The sequence below is a fragment of the Labeo rohita genome, unplaced genomic scaffold, assembly GCF_022985175.1.
Source record: "Labeo rohita strain BAU-BD-2019 unplaced genomic scaffold, IGBB_LRoh.1.0 scaffold_30, whole genome shotgun sequence".
Taxonomy (NCBI): domain Eukaryota; kingdom Metazoa; phylum Chordata; class Actinopteri; order Cypriniformes; family Cyprinidae; genus Labeo; species Labeo rohita.
Genome location: NW_026129217.1, coordinates 2200639 through 2221085, shown reverse-complemented (window position 1 = coordinate 2221085; position 20447 = coordinate 2200639). Strand labels below are relative to the sequence as shown.

General features: G+C 39.0%; 2 protein-coding genes across 3 annotated transcripts; both read right to left on the bottom strand.

Moving 5' to 3' along the window:
• Positions 1–431: 431 nt before the first annotated feature.
• LOC127160226 (NACHT, LRR and PYD domains-containing protein 12-like) lies at positions 432–11324 on the bottom strand. Of its 2 annotated transcripts, none has more exons than XM_051102881.1 (6): positions 10367–11324; positions 9437–9607; positions 9146–9316; positions 8267–8425; positions 6301–6347; positions 432–1673 (listed from the first exon to the last, which is right to left on the bottom strand). In XM_051102881.1, the coding sequence occupies exons 1-6, from the start codon at positions 11317–11319 to the stop codon at positions 1618–1620; spliced, it is 1557 nt and encodes a 518-aa protein (XP_050958838.1). In that variant the 5' UTR covers positions 11320–11324; the 3' UTR covers positions 432–1617. The 2 variants fall into 2 exon arrangements, with proteins under 2 accessions (XP_050958838.1, XP_050958839.1); XM_051102882.1 differs by having other exon boundaries at positions 9146–9277.
• A 95-nt stretch (positions 11325–11419) lies between these two features.
• Positions 11420–17918, bottom strand: LOC127160168 (NLR family CARD domain-containing protein 3-like). The gene is made up of 4 exons (XM_051102817.1): positions 17740–17918; positions 12556–12681; positions 11472–12199; positions 11420–11427 (listed from the first exon to the last, which is right to left on the bottom strand). Exons 3-4 carry the CDS (start codon positions 12121–12123, stop codon positions 11420–11422), a joined length of 660 nt encoding a protein of 219 aa, XP_050958774.1. The 5' UTR covers positions 12124–12199; positions 12556–12681; positions 17740–17918.
• Between the last annotated feature and the right edge of the window lie 2529 nt (positions 17919–20447).

Here is a 20447-nt window from a genome sequence, read left to right as displayed (position 1 = left end):
GGCGCGGGCGCATCAGGCGCATCAGGTGCAATGATAAAACATATTTCAAAGGAAGCCGGCGCTAGGGTCCTTACCGTCTTTGCTGGGTGTTTTGAGCGAATATTTGCATTTATTCACATACGATTTAGTTACAAATGGTGGCCTGTCATGATTTTGGCTAATGCAGGACACTACTGAATGATGCGCATCAGAGGGGATTTAGAAGTGGGTGCGCAGAGCCGACTGATAAAGAAATGGGTATACGCGGGTTATACACACCACTGCATATTAACCTACTCGAGTATTTAAAACATATGTTAGAAAATACAGTTAATATTTGCGTCATTATTGATTTATCTCATCCACCCGCGAACCACCCGCAAATAATCAGAATGCAATTTTTTATTACCCGACCCACCCGACCCGCGCATCACTAACACATACAGATTTATTGTGTTGCTGTGTCCCGCTCTGCTCACACACACACAGAACACTGAGAAGAGAAGAGAACAGCGCGCTCTCTCTCTGTTCTCTCCCTCAGTCACTCAGGTTTGCGGGTTTTTTTCCGTTAACGTTTAGGGTTTCTTCAGCATCACTTTTGTTTTTTACTTTGGTTTGTTTGTAGTACTTACTTTTTAACCAGTAGAGTTTTGGTAAACGTGGGGTTTGTTCAGACGTGGTGCTTGGTAAAAGCGACTCGCGTCTCTGCCTGTCGGAGAATTTATTTTTCTTTTTTAAACCGTCAGCTGGCTCTGACCAGTTTTTTTACTTCACGCACTGAGTGTCTGACACTTTTTTTCTGTATTTCATAAATAAATAAATAAATAAATAAATAAATAAAAAAACCACACTGCTCAAGGTTAAAAAAAGAAAATTATGTTGAAATGAAAACTCTTGTTCATTACATTTTACTTCATAATTGCAACCGCATGTGTTGTATTCATTGTTGCAAAACTTATTCTGTATATAGTTCGTTTGTTATCATGATCAAAACCACTGATCTGAAGCTCAATGCTGATGCTGTCATGTAAATAGTTTTCTAATCAGCAATAAATATAACAATTTCTGATCAACCCATATCAATTGCATGCTTAAAATAACATACCGGTTAAAGCCCCGCCCATTTCAATACAACATGACCCACTTCCAGGTTAAATCCCACCCACTTCCGGGTTAGGCCCCGCCCACTCCGAGTACAGATACAGATACAGATAATTCATATGGTTAACAGATACAGATACAGATACAGATAATGCTGTACTCGCTCATCCCTAGTAACCATGCAAACTGACACCGGCGCTTATGTATCTCTAATTCCAGAATCGGTATACAAGGAGTTCCTGAGTGACTGCCCCTTGCAGTTAGTGGAAATTCATCTCTCATCATATACTGGTGATACAGTTCCAGTGCTGGGAGAAATCCAAGTGCCAGTCCGATCTGGCTCACCTCTCGTTATGTGCACTAGCTTGATTACTCTGGTGTGCTTGATACTGGCGCCGGCTGCAGCCACAGGGGATTACACTATGTCTTCTACATAGTACAGCTGCTGTTAACTCCGCCGAGGCTGGGTTCTCTCTTCGCTGTTCACACGGCGTTGTTCTATACAGTCTGCAAATGCGTCAGCTTCTGACGCAATGTCTAGTGCACCATTCTTGATAGGGAACATCTCTGGTTACTGTCGTAACCTCGGTTCCCTGAGAGAGAGAAGTAACAAGTGCAATAAAAGTTTTTTTTTTTTTGAAGGGATAGACAAGAGTAACTAACAATTACTAAATGAATACAAGTAATTGAGTTTGATGTTACTATTGATACTTATCTTGTGCAAGTATAAACTGACATTTCCTGGAAGTAATAAGGTAAATGTAATCCTAGATTCCACAAATAAATCGAGAAATTACTTGTTATTAGCTAACATCAGTAACATAGAATCTAATGCAACTTAGATGATCATAAACCAACAATACACTCTAATCCAATGGTCTCTGGAAGTAAGCTGACCAGATGTGCCACTTCCTGGGCAAACATACTGCCCAGGATTTCTAAACTGCCTAAAATAACCATGTGTTGTATGACATCAAAGTACAGTGAGAGTGATTCTAAAGCATAAGGAGCCATCTGCTCTGCTCTCTATAGCTCTCACGGTTACTCTGGTACCACAAACAGCCAAAACCTGATTAATTTAGGCAATTTAGAAATCCTGGGCAGAACGTGTCCCCGGGAAGTGGTACGTCTGGTCACCTCACTGAAGAGGTTTAGAAAGAGTGATATGTTTACGTTCCACATGCGGCAACGTGTTCCACTTGTTGAATTGGGCCACGTTGCAGTGGGAAGAAAGGAGTAGGATCTGTTTCACAGTCTTGAACACAAAGCACTGGTGAATGATGAACTCCTAAGCACCAATTAGGTCATTACCCTGGAAACACGCAAACAGGCAACCAGGTTCCGGGCAACCTGGAACATGCAGGTAAAAGGATCACTGATCAGACTATTCTGAAATTTTTGAAGAAGATTTTAACAGTTTGGAACTCGCAAACAGAGGATCACTGAGGAGAAGGTTCTTAAGTTTTTCCAGAAAATGGGGGGCATTCAGCTTGTGGTTGTTATTGTGGCAGTTTCCAAAAATGGGAATTGTTTGAATGCGTTTGAATGCGCAGAGAGCACAAGTTTTGTTTTGAGATTTTTGACTACTGAATAAAGCGCACAAGTCTCCCTAAGATGACCCTGCCTTCTTTCTTCTTTTCTACTTTGTCACACTGGTGTCGAAACCCGGGAAGGAAGTAGGAACGCTGCCGCCATCATGTCATCTCCGTCAAGTTCGCCATTTGCGGAGGTCATCCACTTACTCGCGGGACTCCATCAGGCACTGCTGGACATGAGGGAGGATCAGGAACATCGGTTCCAAGCCCTCGTCCAGAGGTAGCAGGAGGACTGCAAGCTGTTCCGGAGCTGGACAGACCGGGAGGTTCAGGCTGGGGGAACTACATGAGCCCCGGCCCTGCCAATCCACATGCCTTTGAACAAGATAGGTCCGCAGGATGATCTGGAAGCTTTCTTCAACCTCTTTGAGAGGACCGGGGAGGCATGTAAGTGGCCCTGGACAAATTGTCCAGTGTGCTACTTTCCAGGGAACCACAGATGGCTGCACAGCAGCTGGCAGTTCAGAACCTAATATCTTTTCCCGTTCCTATGCTCTCTCCATGCCAATCTCTTGACCCACTTCCCATGACACTTTATTTATCGGAGTCCACTAATGGAGGTGGGGATACTGCTCCAGGTTTCGGATGCCCCGCAGGCTGCCCCGATCAAACTGGCCTGTACCAGATTCCTACTTATTGGACTTTGGTGGATTCAGGATGTAAACAAACCTCGATCCATCAAAGCCTAATTCAGCCCGAGGCAGTGGATAAGAGCTACATGGTTCAGGTGCAGTGCATGCACATTGTAAGGGCAGGACATTTGGGACAGGCAGCAACGTTAAACCGTTTAATGGCCCAATTCTTTTGGCCGGGCATTTACGAGAATGTGCAAAGATGGTGCACGGCTTGTCTTGATTGTCAATTAGTAAATCCCCCAGGCCTTTCAAAAAGTGGCATTTCACCCTCTTCCTCTTATGCAGGTCCCCTTTAAGAGAATTGGTATGGACCTCATTTGGGCCATTAGAATGGGATTATGCAACGCAATACTTAGATGCAGTGACGCTCTGCAACTTTTTGCACAAAAAAGTGTGATGGAGGCCCTGTTTCGTAGAATCTCCCAAGTGGAAATCCCAAAACACAGGGTTTGTACAAGGTGCTTAAAATTTCAAAAAGTTAAATTCAAGCAATTTAAGCCTGGAAAACCCTTGAAAATAGCAATTTTCATAAAGAGGTACTTGAATTATTGAAAGACGGAACTGCTTGAATTATTAAAAGACAATGTATGAAAAAAGTGTTTAATATTTTATATATCTTCAATATCGTTTCACGCAAAATTCACACAATTCAAAGAACAGAATACTTTTTTTAAATATTTCAGTTAATAGAACTAGTAAAAAAACTTCAAAAAACAAATAAAACATAAAACTGGTGAGCTAAGCCAGTAGTAATAGTACTGACAATAGCCAAGTTTCCATCCAGTTTTTTAAAAATGTTTTGTTATCAAAAAAGAGAATATGTGTCAAAAAAAAAAACATTGCAAAATTTGTTGTCTCTGGCCTGTTTCCATGCAGCTGGCTTTTTTACCGATAAAATGGTGTGCGTGAAGGCATCATTCCTAAAAAAATTAATTTGTGTATCACAAAAAAAAATTGCCCTTGAGCTCTTTTTATACATAATTTTACAACTGTTGCGCAAATTACATAGGCTAGTAAGCTGTTCTTCATCATTTTCAAACAAAACTTTATTATGTAGAGTATTATTTAATTGTAGAAGCCTACATAAAATTAATTTTAACATGTGTCATGAGTTTTTTTTTCTTCTTTTTTGTACTTAGGCGTATAGATCACTTAGATACTTGAGCATTAAGCAATATTAATCCACAGGTGCAGTTGTATTATTATTTTTTCTAAATAAACTTTTATTAGACTGTACTAGAAATAGGAATGTTCATTTCAGGGGGTTTTTTTCACCTAACCGACAATCGACGGTCATTAAGACATTATTAACCATTAACCAGCAAGATTGTTAAATTACAAATAAATTATGTGGCTTTGACTAAAAATACCTAAATCAGGACCCGTATAAACATCAGAAGGCTAAAAGTAGCTCATAACTTGCTGATTGTTATGAATCCTCTCTGGACTGCCCTCCAACAGATGTCGCCTGTGCATTCCACTAACATTTCACACTACACTGACTGTAGCATCACACCCCAGACTACGTTTCCCATCACCCATTGGGCTGATTGCTCGAATACCTGTGTCCAATCAGACGCTCTGTATAAGCCTCGGACTTCCCCTTGCTTCTCACCGAGTATTGTGGTGTTTTGTGTATCGCTTTGTGTTCCCTAGTTCCTAGTTCCCTGAGTTTAGTGCTCTTGCGTGGTCATCTCGTTTTGTCTGTCTTGCCTGCCTTGTGGACCTCTCGCTCGTTTGTTTGGAATATCCCTTTTCCTCTTCCCTTTGGAAAAGGAAAAGGGATCGTCACGCTTGTCTGCTGCATCCAGATCATCAAGTTCACTTCACCATTACCCCAGTTTGGTATCTAGCTTGAGGGATGCACCGCTGATGGCCGCATGCTCAGTCGGTATCCCCAAACCTACTCACCTCACCCCTCCTGTTCCAGAAATGTTTCCCTTGGTGGGAATTGCTTTGTGGTGTGTCTGGGCCGCGTATACCACCACTGAGTCTGCAGAGGTGGTGGCTTACGCTGCAGAACCTCTGGAGGGGGCAGCATCTGCTGCGGAACCTCACAAAATGGGAATGTCTGCCCTGCACGGTGGTAGTGCCCCGTAACACACACCTAACCTGTGTACTCATGCCTGGTCCTGAACTGGCCACAGAGGCCATTTATGAACTCTCACCCTGTCCTGTTCCGGCCATGGACGCCATGTATGAAATCTCTGCTCCTCCTGTCATTGCTATTTAGGCTGTTCCTCAATTCTCTGCCCGTCCTGTCACAGCCACGAAGGCCATCGGCGAACTCTCTGCTTGTCCGGTTAAAGCCATGGAGTCTGTCTCAGCTGAGGACATGCTAAACAAGCCTACTGCCTCTCTCCTTGTTGTTCTGTCTGCCTCTTCTGTCCCTGTTCTCCCCAGATCCCAGTCCATGACGCGGGTGCCAGCTCTGCCCTGGAGAGCTCCAGCGCCTCCTGCGCCGCCCTGGAGGGCTCCTGCTCCGCCCAGTGGGCTCCTGCTCCGTCTGCTCCACCCTGATGGGCTCCTGCTCCGTCTGCTCTGCCCTGATGAGCTCCTGCTCCATCTGCTCCACCCTGGTGGGCTCCTGCTCTGCCTGCTCCACCCTGCTGGGATCCTGCAATGCCTGTTATTTTGTGTATTTGGAATTTGGAATATTTGAATACAGGCCCAGGTGTTTAAATGTTAAGGTTAGGGTTTGGGAAAACATGAAAACCAGTGAATGTGTGTGTGTAGTTGTTCTTGCCTGCGGTCCCCACAATGTAAAAAAAAAATATTAAAAATAGTAAATGATTTTTATCTAAAAATGTAGTTTTCTGTAAGGGGTTGGGTAAGGGGATAGACAATATCGTTTGGTCTGTATAAAAACTATAGAAGTCTCTGGAAAGTCCCCACAATTTACAAAAACAAACGTGTGTGTGTGTACCTATTTAACCATGTTAGGGTGTGGGTTAGGCTTAGTTTAGCTCAAATGTATTTGTGTGACCTACATTTCTGCGCTCCTCTTACAATCCTGATCTCTCCTCCATGATCCACACTGTAAAAAGAAAAGATGTCACGCATGTAACAAAGTCAAAAATTCAATACACATGCTTTTAAAGAAATTATCCCTCAAGATCGAAACAATCTCACACTGTTTATTCTGATGCAGACTCTTTGAAATTCTCTGTCCTTCAACATTTGATGTAGCTCCTGAATCACAGCCTCTACCATTCGATAAGACCCTCAAACCTTGAGCTACAGACTTCTCTTTTGCTTTCACAAAATGAAGTTCTAAATGTCTGGTTGGAACCTAATCATTTATTCCTGTCATCAGCAGTGCATAATATTGTGCATGGGCTTGTTTGAATCAAGAACAAATGCTCTAAAATGTACACGATTTGCTGTGCTTTACTAATGTTCCACAAAGTTACAAACCAAATCATGGCACAAAAGCCTAATACTGTTTACATTTGTATGTAGCGCTTTTTTTCTTCTAAAACTTAGTATAGTTTGGTCTCTAACTAACAAAAATGTTTGTTGTATTCTGCTAGTTGAGATCTTGTCAGCAATACATGATACAAAACTGTTATATATGATGCTTTTACAGATCACACACTCAAGTAATTAGTATTTTTTTTCCTCTCCTTTTCATTCCATGAAAATTAAGCCAGCCTGAAATATAAGGCTTTTTAACTTATTTGAGAATAAGACAAATTTAAATAATACAACTCTAAAAAAATGTTGTATGGCAAAGAATTTTGAGATTTCAGGATTACTCCATTCAAATAGATGGGATCTTGCCTCTCCTGCCTCTTTCCCGCTGTCTCCGAAGCGGCACAAAGCTGCCTCTGCAACCAGGAACCATTCTGAGTGCTCCTTTTTCCAACAACCTTCCTTTTAAAAGTGCCAAACCTAGAATGTTCTCTCTCTCTGCTCAGCTCTCCCATTCACTAACTATATACCAAACTGCATGAAAAGTTATTTTTGGGATAAATCTGACATTGGAAATTTGAAACTTGTGAAACTTAGCTGCATAGTGTGTGTGTGTAACAAACCATACTGATAAGATTCCTGCCAGAACTAGCCAACCTTGGAGTACAAATAAGAGTTCCGTGTGAGTGTGTGTCTTTGTCTACGAGCACAGGAGAGATGAACACCCTGAAGAAGCTACCCCCCAGTCACCATCCTGTTCAGAAATAGGTCTCTGGAGAGACCTGTTTCATCTGACCCATGTTCTCTTGTCGCCTAGATAATCATGTAAAGATATGCTTTGAGTTTGACGTCCATATGTGGAGATTTGCTAATTTTATCTAGATTTGAACCAATCAGAATCCTCGTAACCTATGCATTTATGTAGTTAGAAACTTCTGTTAGAGTATAATTACTGGTGTTTGTAACATGTATGCAGAGCGGCCTACAAACTCCATTGGGATTGTTGAAGCTGACTTCTGCTGATGAAACTGCAAACTATTTTCTTCAGTAAATTCTTCTTCGATTGACTGCATCGCTGATTCCTGGTCTTAATTTCCACACACCTACCCTTCAGGTTTAACTGTATTTCCCCCAACACTATTTTAAAATAATCCTTTTTTAAATGATTCAGACTCACTCAAAGTACTCAAAAAGGTAATCATTATTAGCCACCTACTGTTGGAAAGATGTAATCTACAAGAGGAGTCACAGACTGAATTATTGGTTAATGAATCTGGTTTCCATAGGTGCAGATATATGTTTCTGCTGTTGGGTGCTCACCTTCCATAACAACCATTTGGGACAAAAATGCCCCACCCAGTGGGCAGTTGATGTTGAAAAAAACAACATTTACATACAAAACAGGTACAATATGCAAATCAAACTGACGTTTAAAAAAACTGACATGACGTTGATTTGATTTAAGTACCATCTGTAAGAGTTTTAAGTGACTTTATACCGCACACGTTCAAATGACAAGATGATTGTTAGTGTTGAACATACTTAAGTTTGTCCAGTCTGTAGTATGGATTAGAGAGCAGCCTGACTGATTTTCCTGGGTGATTGTAGCTCAGATCCAGCTCTCTCAGGTGTGAGAGGTTTAAACTCAGAGCAAAAGCCAGATAACCACAGCCTTCCTCTGTCACCATACAGCCAGACAATCTACAAATACACAAACAGTCAACATCACATGACCATTAGAACTGATCAAGTAAAAATGCATCCTGGAAAGGAAAAAGGGAGATTTTGTAATATAGTTCAGAAGGATAAAAGGAGGAGTGATGACAGTGGAAGAGAGAGGACCAGGCCTGGACTTTATTTTGTGTTTTGTGTGCGGCAGTCTTCCGTGAGGGGCTCCCGCTTTACTTTTGTGTTTATTTTATTATTAAAGTGTTAAAACGTTCGCCGGTTCCCGGCTCCTTTGTCGCGTTCTACGACCTGTGTTACATAATCTTTACATGTTATTTATGATCATGTCATTTGAATATTGGAAAGTCAAACAAAATGCCTATGCATAGCACTATGCATAGCACAAAAATGTAGAATAAAGTAGGTATTTTTGTAAATATGGTATTTTTGTAAATGGTATTTTTCTTAAATTGTGTTACGAAGATGAACAAAGGTCTTATAGGTTTGGAACAACACGATGGAGATGAGGGTTAATTACATAAGTAAATTACATTTTTAACGCAATTTCATATTGCCCCTGCAAAGAATGGTCACTTTTCAGTTATTTCTTTAGGTCTTTGTTTATTTCAATGCTTTGTTAAATGTGCATTTTTGCAAATTTTGGCCTACTGACAAAAAGTTCATTCAAGGGTGACTCTTGGAGAGCCTCTTAGACAATTTCAAAGACCAAAACTGACCAAAACTTTTTATTACCTCAGTATGTTCAGATGACAATATGAACTCTTCAGTCCATCAGACAGAAGCTTTACTCCTGAATCCTGCAGGTCATTGTGACTCAAGTCTAGCTCTCTCAGTGAGTTTGATGATCGTAGAGCTAAAGACAAACTTTCACAGCACTGAGCAGTGAGACTACAGTGTGTCAATCTAAACAAAAGTACAAATATCCTCATGTATTTTTCCAAAACATGCAATTTGAGGTATTTTGAAAAGCATTGCATTAGCAGTCATTGATAAATTATTGTGTCTTTACTGAAAATCACAAACCTTAGTATGTTGAGTTGACAATGTGAACTCTTAAGTCCATTAAACAGAAGCTTCGCATAAGAATCCTGCAGGTCATTATTGCTCAGGTCCAGCTCTCTCAGTGAGTTTGGTGATTGTAGAAATAAACACAAACTTTCAAAGCACTTAACAGTAAGCCTACAACCAGCGAGTCTATAACACAGGATAAAATATGATTCAATAAAGATGTTGGAGTAAAATAATGTTTATGTTTTCTGTGTTCTCCTCATTGTATTAATCACATGACTAATATTCTACTATTTTATCATTAACATTCTGATCATTAATTATCCCAGTTTAACACTGGCTCTGTATGTTGCTGCCTTTACACTATTCATGTTTTCTGGATTCACATCTTAGATTCCAATTTTGTTGTTGGATTACCTTTTTAATGTTAAAGAAATCATAAAAATTATTTAATTCAGCTGAATTTGAATGATACATGGGATGTATCCTTTGCAAGCCTCAATCACACACAATTCTTTATACACATTGCAATTCACAAAAATTAACTTATGAAAAACAAGAAAAACAAAACTGAGCTTGTCTGATTTTATTGTGAAATGTAATGTGTCATGCTGTGACGGTGAAGGCAGGAACATATGTGACATACCCACATGCACTTACTAGAATATCTCATTCTAGTGTTTAATGCTGAGGAGGATTGTACCCTACAAGCTTTTGAAGGACTGAACCAGGAAGGAAGCAGCCTTGGTAGGATGCTGCCTTCCATTTGAGAAGCACCCTTAGTTTTGTGTATAATGGAAAATCTTAACTTTAACATTGGCCAAAAACAACAACAACAACAACAACAAAAAATCTTCTAATTGTAAGGGTCAGAAAAGAGGTGGAAAATGTTCCTGAAAAATATTTTAGTACAAATTACACTACTGATGTTTTTATAATACTCACAGAGCTGTTCTGCAGTTCATCACAGCTGGTATCAGTCTCCTTCTACCTTCATCCGATGTGTTGTATTTCTTCAAATCTAACTCATCCAACACATTATCTGATATCTGAAGTATGTAGGCTACTGTTGAGCAATAAGCAACAGAGAGTTTCTTCATTGAGTGATTCCCTGGCTTCAAAAATGTCTGAACATGTTGATACAGAGTCTCATCTTTCACTTCGAGCAGACAAAGGAACAGACAGACGCTTCTGTCAGCTGAGAGAGGTGCATCACTTAACACTTTGTATCTAATGTACCATGTTGTTTTTTTAAGGCTATAGCAGCTGTCCTCGGTATATCTCAGAAGACCCAATAAGAGACCCTGATTAGACAACAGTGAGATGCCCAGCAGAAATCGCAGGAAAAAATCCAGATGTCCATTTTCACTCTGTACGGATGTATCAACTGCTGCTTTTAATAGCTCAAAAATGAAGTTTTCTGAACAGTACCACCGATATTGTTCATTCAGAAACAACTCCAGTGATTTCATATTTCTGATTACACAGGACTGAAACACATAGAAGGCAGCTAGAAACTCCTGAAAACTCAAATGTATGAAACAATAGACTTTCCTCTGATCCACTGATTCTTCCTTAAAGATCTCAGTACAAATCCCAGAATACACTGAGGCATCATTGACGTCTATGCCGCTCTCTCTCAGGTCTTCCTCATAGAACATCACATTGCCCTTCGTCAGCTGTTTGAATGCCAGATCAGCAAGTTTAACAATCACTTCTTTGTTGGATTGTAGGAGTTCCTCTGGATCTCTCTTCTCATATTTTTGATTCCTCATGTTTATCAGAGTGAGAAGGAAGTGGATGTATATTTCAGTCAAAGTCTGAGGGACTTCTGAACTGTTATCCTGTTTGAGGAGTACAGTGGATGAGATCCAGCAGAAGATGGGTATGTGGCACATGATGTGGAGGCTTCTTGCTCTTCTGATGGTTGAGATGATTCTGCTGGCTTGACACTGGTCACTGATTCTTCTCCTGAAATATTCCTCTTTCTGAGGCTCATCAAATCCCTGAATTGTCGTCACACGATCAATATATTTGGAGGGGATCTGACTGGCTGCTGCTGGTCTGGAGGTGATCCAGATGTGAGCAGAAGGAAGCAGCTCTCCTTTCATGAGGTTTGAAATTAACATGCCCACTGATGAAGTCTCACTAACATCAGAAACTTTCTCATTATCTGAAAATGTCAGTGATATTCTGCTTTCATCCAGACCGTCAAAGATAAACACAACTTTACACTCCTCATAAATCTTTGAGTCTAGATCTTTAAGTTCAGGGTGAAAGTCCAGCAGAAGCTTGTGAAGACTGTACTGGTGATAATTAATCAAGTTCAGCTCTTGAAATGGAAGCACAAACATGAAATCTATATCCTGATTGGCTTTTCCATCAGCCCAGTCCAGAATGAACTTCTGCACAGAGACCGTTTTTCCAATTCCAGCAATGCCTGTAGTAAGAACAGTTCTGATTTTGTCTTTCTTCACATATTCTGGTTCAGGAAATGGTTTAAAGATGTCATTGCAGTAGACTGGAGTGTCTTGTAAGTGTTGTGTTCTTGGTGTATTCTCCATCTGTGAAACCTCATGTTCTTCATTCACTCCTTTACTCTTTCCCTCTATGATGTAGAGCTGTGTGTAGATCCTGTTTAGGTAGGTTTGATTCCTTTCTAGTTTGATTCCTTCAAATAAGATCTCATTTTTGATCTTCATGTTGATTTTGTGCTGGTCTCTCTGCCTGATGAAGGTCAGATGCTGTTTAACTGTTCTGGTCACATATCTCTTTACTCTGCATTTAAAAAAAACATAATAAAAACAAAATAAACAAGTAAATAAATAAATAAATGATTTAACTAATTAATCAATTAATTAATTAATTTAAAACAACAAAATTCAAATGTTCCAGTACATTAAACTTTTAGCTCTAACATTAATTGACACCACAAACACTCAGGTGTGTCAGTTCACACAGCTGTCTAGAAACTTAACTTTGGTATGAATCTCACATTCTCACACAAGTTTTAAATTAAACTTACAACTGAAAATTGTATTCTGACCATTATCCTTATAAAAAAAATGTCTTTGCTATTGATGTTGGTGAACGTCCTAGTTTATCACCTTCCATAATCTTTTGTTTATACTCACTCAGGATCAAAGCCCACTGTTCAGACATTGAGAGCTTGGGGATTAAACAAAGATGCTGATTCATGTGTGTGAACATGTTCATAATCCTCTTCTCTCTTGTTATAGCGACTCATTTTAAAGGCAGTGCTGTGGAAAATCAGGAGAAATACAGGTATAATAATCAGGGATGTGATTTTTCCGGATTAATCCGGAATTCCGGATTTTTCGACCTGAAAATGTGACCTATGTGAATCATGCAGATCTGTTTAAAAAAAAAAAAAAAAAAAAAAAAAAAAGGGGGGGGGCGATCTCACAGCCGTCACCATGGTAACCCGGGACGGAACCACAATCGCCGTCCCCGAGCAATAGGGCCACACCGGGCGACACGTCAGATGGCAAAGAGATGCATTTTTCCTTCCTTTCCAAGTATCAACAAGGACGTATTTGCGACCGTTCGCAAATGGCGGATGGCGAAGTATGATTGGTCAGATCACCTGTCAATCAAGCTCCCTGCTGCGCAGTGTAAGTTACCTCAGTCGCTCATTTCGGTTTATTTTCCCAGCCGACAACCGCAAATCATTGTCCGATTATTAACCATTAACTGATAAGATGGTAAGTTAACACTTTTCAATAAGGTTCATTCAGCGCTGCCGCTCCCACCACGCGCATCACGCACTGTGCGTAGGGTACCGAGTGCTGAGGGGGCACCAAAAAATAGTCTAATGAAAAATCAATAATTATATTTTAATTATTATATTAAATATATAGCTCACTGAATCTGATGGCCGCAAATAGTTTCTCCTGGAATCTAGAGCGAGGGAGTGAGTGCGCCCGCGAGACAGAGACTGTGCTCCAAACCGCGTAGCGCGTGCATGACGAGAGAGAGCAAGAGACCGCGCGTGTGTGCCTCATGAAGCACATGTAAGACAAACTCTACATTATCCCGCTTATTACATGGCTACCTACAAAATAAATCAATAATTTGACACAAAATATTGATTTTAAAAGGAGTTTATTGATTTAAAAACGATTTATATTGCTTCCGCTAAAGAAAATAGTCCGTCTCACTTCTCGTTCTCAAGTAGAAGTACAGATACTTGTGTTAAAAAATACTCTGGTAAAAGTAGAAGTACTGATTTAACTTCTTTACTCAAGTAAAAGTAGCCATGCAAATGATAACCATTTTTTTTTATGCAAAGCTAACGTTACCTGGACCACACAAATGCTAGAGTGCAAGCTGAGAAACCTAAGTGGATATGGAAAAAAGTTTCTTTATAAGCCATTGCCTACATTTTAAATGGATGTCTGCAAAATAGGCCTAAAACATCACATAGCCTATATGATTATTGTGACAGAGACTGGGACTCCAGGTTAATGAGATTCTGACTGAGTAGCAAGATATGAATTCAATCGTGAATTCAACTGTGATTCTGTGAGAACTGAATTCACAGACCCAGTTTCTCTTTTTTAATCTTCCCCTTAACATTTAAAGGAATCTACATGTAGACTATGTAGGCCTAATGATTTTTCCGCGAATGAATGCTGCCGAATCTGTCGAGTCGTCTTGTAGTGATAGGTCAAGTGCAACGTATATTCCCATTCAATATTTTATTATATTATGCGTCGCTTGTCGGACATAGCAACAGTAACTAAAGGGAACGAAAGGGAATGGTTTTCTATAGCCGCTAAAGAAAATACTGTTGTACCAGTACTGTAGTTACTACCCACAGAGTGTACAAAAATAAGTTAAAATATGTGTACAAAAATAAGTTAAAATTTATTTGTTGTTATAGAGAGAGGTGGTGACGGGGGGGTTGGTTGTCTTAGTATATTTTCCTGCTTTTTTGTCCTTAGCCAATCACATGCTTGAATAATCAAAGACAGAAAAATTATTAAATGAAACTTCAGTGTGTGATCTACCAGTTTCTACAAAAATCCATTATATGGCTATGTAAACACTTTTTATACAAAGTTAATGAAATATCAAAACTGGAAAAAGGAAAAATTCAGGAAAAATTCAGCTTTTTTTAGATAACCCTAGTCTGAACATTTATTTTACTGAGTATTTGCTAAGAGTACTATTATTTGCTAAGATGTGCTAAAACACACACAGAGATAAACATGCATATATAGCGACAGCCAAGCCCACAGATAGTATGCTTGCTACAGGTAGTGCTCGACGAGAATGGTGGATACCATCACGTCTGCTAAAAGCATTTGCAGCTTTTGACCACTAAGAGGTGCTTTAAGCACATACATGGTAAAGTTATCAGATACATGTATCAAACTGCATTTTTGTGAGTAGCAGTAAACTCTGCCTTGCCAATGGGCTAGATTTTACCATTGCAGTTGGCGAATAATCTAAGGAAACCACATTTATGACTTACAGTATTAACTTCCGTTTGTGAACGTTTTTGAGTTAGCCTGAATTTGCAGGCAGCATAGAGAATTTTGGAGAATTGTATAATAACAGCATTTTGTTCATTTAGATTATTTTCCTGGCTGAGAAATTGTTTTTTTATTCTTTTATGGCGATTTAAATGCGCAAATACCAGCATAAACAATAGACCATGAGGATTCATACATCATTGCATCACCCACCTGCAGCACTTCAGTGAATGGAGGAAAACAAAAATTATAAAAGGAATAAAATAAATAGGACTAGCCTACACTAAATATATTTTTCCTAAATAATTAACAGAATTAACAAAAAAAATAATAACTTTGAACGCGCAGGTGCTTCACGTGCCCACACACAAATTTCAACGTCTTTACAACTTTTACTTTGTAGATTAATATAAAATTTTATAGCTATCCTTTTTTCATTCTTGTTCTGTAATACCATTTAATTTAAAGAGTTTGTTGTGGATTACGGACAACTAAATAGGCTATAATGTTTATAAATGTTTTGTTATATGTTTTGGTATTATTTGGTATATATTGCATAAATTAATGCTATTGTTTGCAAATATAACGTTAAAGGGTGTTTTTACAGTAAGATCAATTTGTCTTTCATGAGTTTGCTTCCTCTTTTTGGCCGTGTTTCGTTTCTGTGTCGTAAACTGTAGGGAAAAAGGCTTCTAAATCGGGGTGTTTTTAGGGCGTGATATTTAAATGACAATTGTTTTCGGCTGCCATATTTATTAAAATACAATCATTCATATGACGGGATTGGCGGCATACGAATGTTTCATGAATCACACGTGAACTCTGTCATAAGTTGATCTGTGTGCACAGATCTGCGCTCGTTTGTACATTAAATTGATAAATAAGGCCCAATGTGCACTTACATTTTACTGTATGCTACACAGTACTACGCCATATTTTAGATTTTTTCACATTTAACAGGTGTGTGCAGTATTATTTATATCATTATTAATTCATATAAATAATTGGAAGAGAACAGAACATTTTTTTTGCACAATGACATCAGTGATGATCAATAATAGTAACTGAAAAATGTTTACTATTGTCCTCTTGCATTATTGACACATTTTCCAGCTTAACACTGTAAACAGCAATATCACCCTGAAGCCCAAGACTGGTTGCTCACTAAAGCTAAGCAGGGTTGAGCCTGGTCAGTACCTGGATGGGAGAACTCATGGGAAAACTAGGTTGATGTTGAAAGAGGTGTTAGTGAGGCCAGCAGGGGGTGCTCACCCTGTGGTCTGTGTGGGCCTTAATGCCCCAGTGTAGTGATGGGGATACTATACTGCAACTTGGAATGTGATGCAATAATTAAATATAAAGGATGCTTGTATTATTTAACATGTTTTTAACCTCATTTTATTAACCAGTGTCTTTGCTGCTGACCTTCGATGATCCAGTTCAACCATAATAAGCAAAAATTACTCAAGATAAACTAACATTTGTTCTTCTGCGTTCTACTGTACAGACGTGAATTTACATTTTCTTCAACCTGAGGCTTTTGGTGTGAAAGGGCTTTTACATTTGCCAAAAATAGAACTTTTTAAATAAAAAAAAAGCAAAACCTGTCCATGACTTTAGCTGAAACAATGTAACTAAAAAAAGATTAATAAAGGTTAATAAAACATTCTCATTTTTTTAGCTAACAAATTCTCTCATTATGATTAACAAAGTGCACATACGATGTGAATAAGAGATTAATTCATTTTTTGACTACATTCTTATTTGACATGTAGCTGTATTTAAAGGAGTAAATCCACTAAATTATCATTTAGAAAAGCCTTTTGCCATTACACATGTATTTCACAACACGTCAGCTTGTTATTCTTATTAAGTCAGGGGCATTTTTTAGGATTTTTTACCAAGCAAAATCTCTGAGAACCTGACACATTGAACTTCTGAAGACTCCAGGTAGGTTGCAGTTCTGGAAAATGGTGGCGCTGGAGACTAAATGGTTCCTGATGGTGTCACACCTAATTCTTCACCTTAATTCCTAATTCTTTTGCAGTTAACATGCATCTTTTCTTGTCCACCTGTTTTTTCTGACCATGCAGACTCAACAAGCATTTCTCTGTCCAATGGTCAAGCCTTAACTTTGCAAATTCTTGTAATGCATTAGTATTGCATTCTTCTCATGGCCATTTAATAATTTGGACTTTTCAGTCTGGGTTAAATATCTTTTTTGGCTCATTTTATCTGTAAAAGAAAACATGCCTAATAATTATGCACACCTGAAGGAGTTTTTCACTTCCAGCCTTCACGGACAGTTATATATCACTTACAAATGATTAAATACAAAATTGACAGTAGTTATTAAGACTGATGTGGTTTGGAATTGGTAAAATGTGTTTGGAAAAAAATATGACCAGAATATCAACATGCCTAATAATTCTGCACACAGTGCAATTGTAATAATTCAGTGAGATTTTTGTTAGCACAAGGGGTCAGACATCAGACAGTGCTCCACACAGAGATCTAATCTGATCTGATTTGATCATCATCATCCAGTCTAAAACAGACTAAAATCAGTGGCAACGTCTCCAAAATGCTTTAAAAAAAAACCTGCCTGCAAAGCTACCTAAAAAACTATGCACAAGTGCTAGGGCAAAAGTTGCTTTAAATGCAAAGGATGGTTACACCAAATGTTGATTTAATTTAGTTAATAGAAGTTAATTCACATTTTTACTTTATTTTTAAGTGTCTAGATAGATAGATAGATAGATAGATAGATAGATCAAATCTGTCCTATCTCATAAGCATTTGAGTTTTCATACTCACATAATAGGTCACAGAAGACTTCTCCGTGGTCTGTGCTCAAGTCTGTAAATCAGAGTCGTATTGGGGCCAGACTTCTTGGTTATAATTAGGTATAGTTTTATTGTCTATAGATTAAATACTTTACATACAAATGCTAGTATATATATATATATATATATATATATATATATGTATACACACAGACATATATATATATATATATATAAGAAATAAAATCAAAAGCAAACAATTTGCTAGCTGTGTTGGTCCAAGGTATCAATGGCAATTGTCTGGCTGGAGAAGCTGTTGAGGAGAATCAGTGTCTAGTCTCAATATTCAGTCTTTCATAGACTGCAGGTGGATTCCAATGTGTTGTGACACCATGAGTCCCGGAAATGCCCTATGTTATATTTTATGTAATCTCCCATTCACTGTAAGTAAATGTATTTTGTGTTTTAAACAAGTTCATAATGATCACAGCTGATGGCTTGGTTTATGAGCTATATGTGCGCTACCATGTAATCTGTCGGATATACAACACGTGAATTAATCTATTTCTTGAAAGACATGAAAGTGAGTGGCTGGTAAAAAGGAAGAATAGAGTGAACTTTATGTGTGGGCTACAAGCTTTTGACGTAAAAAAAAAATCTAATCATGTTTGAAAGTTTTAGCTTATTATTAGGCTACTGCTGTTTCAATATACATTCAGTGTTTATTCTTCACTTTCTTCTTCTTATTATAAGTGGTTTACGACGGTTTCACACTGGATGTGCAAGTAGAGCAGAGGCAGCGCAGAAGCGGTGTGTATGCAGGGCGTGAGCAGCATGCGCCCATTGTGCTTTCACACTGGCAGCATTTGTCGGCGCAGTTGAACCGCGGCTTGTGTACTGCAAATACAGGCGACTATCGTTCATTCGGTCACACTTTTCAGGTGTTCTCCGACAACTGTCTGTCATTTGCTTTGATTTATGAAATAGGCAACATGTGATGCGGCCGTGTTCCCCTCTGTCCAAAACACACGTGCATATAACATGCTGTACATAGGTAGTTTACAAGATAAAATAACCTAAAGTTAGTAAGTGCCTCTAGTTTTAATAATGTAAACAGGTCTTTTAAGCTTGAACAATAACAATAAACTATTGAATACATTTCAGACAAAGGTCGTCTTAAAGGGATAGTTCGCCTATTTAAGACATGAAGTTGTATGCAATCCTTACCAGCACTATAGTGTATACACGCTGACCCACTCTGTGATCACCTCCCTGGTCAGAGTTCTGGCCGCTGGAAGTTTTTCAAGAAAGTAGTCCCGGTTAGTTTCCGGGGCCTCAAAACTGTGTGTTTTTATGTGAAAAAAGTATATGCGTTTCAAAGCTTGATTAATTTACATCACAAAAAACACTCCAGACAAAATTCATACCTCAGTTTTAATCGGCACTATGTTCTTTCCATTACCGTCAATCCGCGCTGCTGTCAACGTCAACAGTGCGCACGTTCCGATCAGCTGTTCCATAGTGTTTACGCACTCGAATGACAACGACGTAAAAAGTAGAAAATTAACAATGGTGCGAACTTGTAAATTCCCAGGTTGTGACCACAAGAATGTGCCGGGATCACCGTTCAGATTCCATCGTTTTTCTGTTTTGGATATGGCTATGAGACAGCTTTGGCTGGTTGCCATCGGCTATTCTGCGGGAGCTAAAATATCCAGCATCAAGGATTTTCGTGTGTGCAGTGCTCACTTCAGCGAAGACGATTACATCCCCAACCAAGGAGGAAAAAGGAAAAAACGGATTTTAAAGAGTTCTGCTGTACCAGTACCATGGGTAAGCTCCATTTACTAACTTTACGTCGCATACAACAGGTTTATTTTGAAGCTAACGTCAGTTTTTAGGCTACACTGAGAATATGCTAACCGGGGCAATGATAGCATCGAAAACAATCGACTGTCTATGTGGTGAGAAAATCGGCAAATGTCTTTACTGATGAATTAAGTTGAATCTATATAACACAACAAAATATGATGCTTCGCTATTGCTGTTATTGTCTGTAACTATGCGGAACCTGTGTCGGTATCATCGTGTTTATAAGTGAAAATCTTTAAAATCCGTTTTTTGCTTTTTCCTCCTTGGTTGGGGATGTAATCGTCTTGCTGAAGTGAGCACTGCACACACGAAAATCCTTGATGCTGGATATTTTAGCTCCTGCAGAATAGCCGATGGCAACCAGCCAAAGCTGTCTCATAGCTATATCCGAAACAGGAAAACGATGGAATCTGAACGGTGATCCCGGCACATTCTTGTGGTCACAACCTGGGAATTTACAAGTTCGCACCATTGTTAATTTTCTACTTTTTACGTCGTTGTCATTCGAGTGTGTAAACACTATGGAACAGCTGATCGGAACGTGCGCACTGTTGACGTTGACAGCAGCGCGGATTGACGGTAATGGAAAGAACATAGTGCCGATTAAAACTGAGGTATGAATTTTGTCTGGAGTGTTTTTTGTGATGTAAATTAATCAAGCTTTGAAACGCATATACTTTTTTCACATAAAAAAAAAAACAGTTTTGAGGCCCCGGAAACTAACCGGGACTACTTTCTTGAAAAACTTCCAGCGGCCAGAACTCTGACCAGGGAGGTGATCACAGAGTGGGTCAGTGTGTATACACTATAGTGCTGGTAAGGATTGCATACAACTTCATGTCTTAAATAGGCGAACTATCCCTTTAA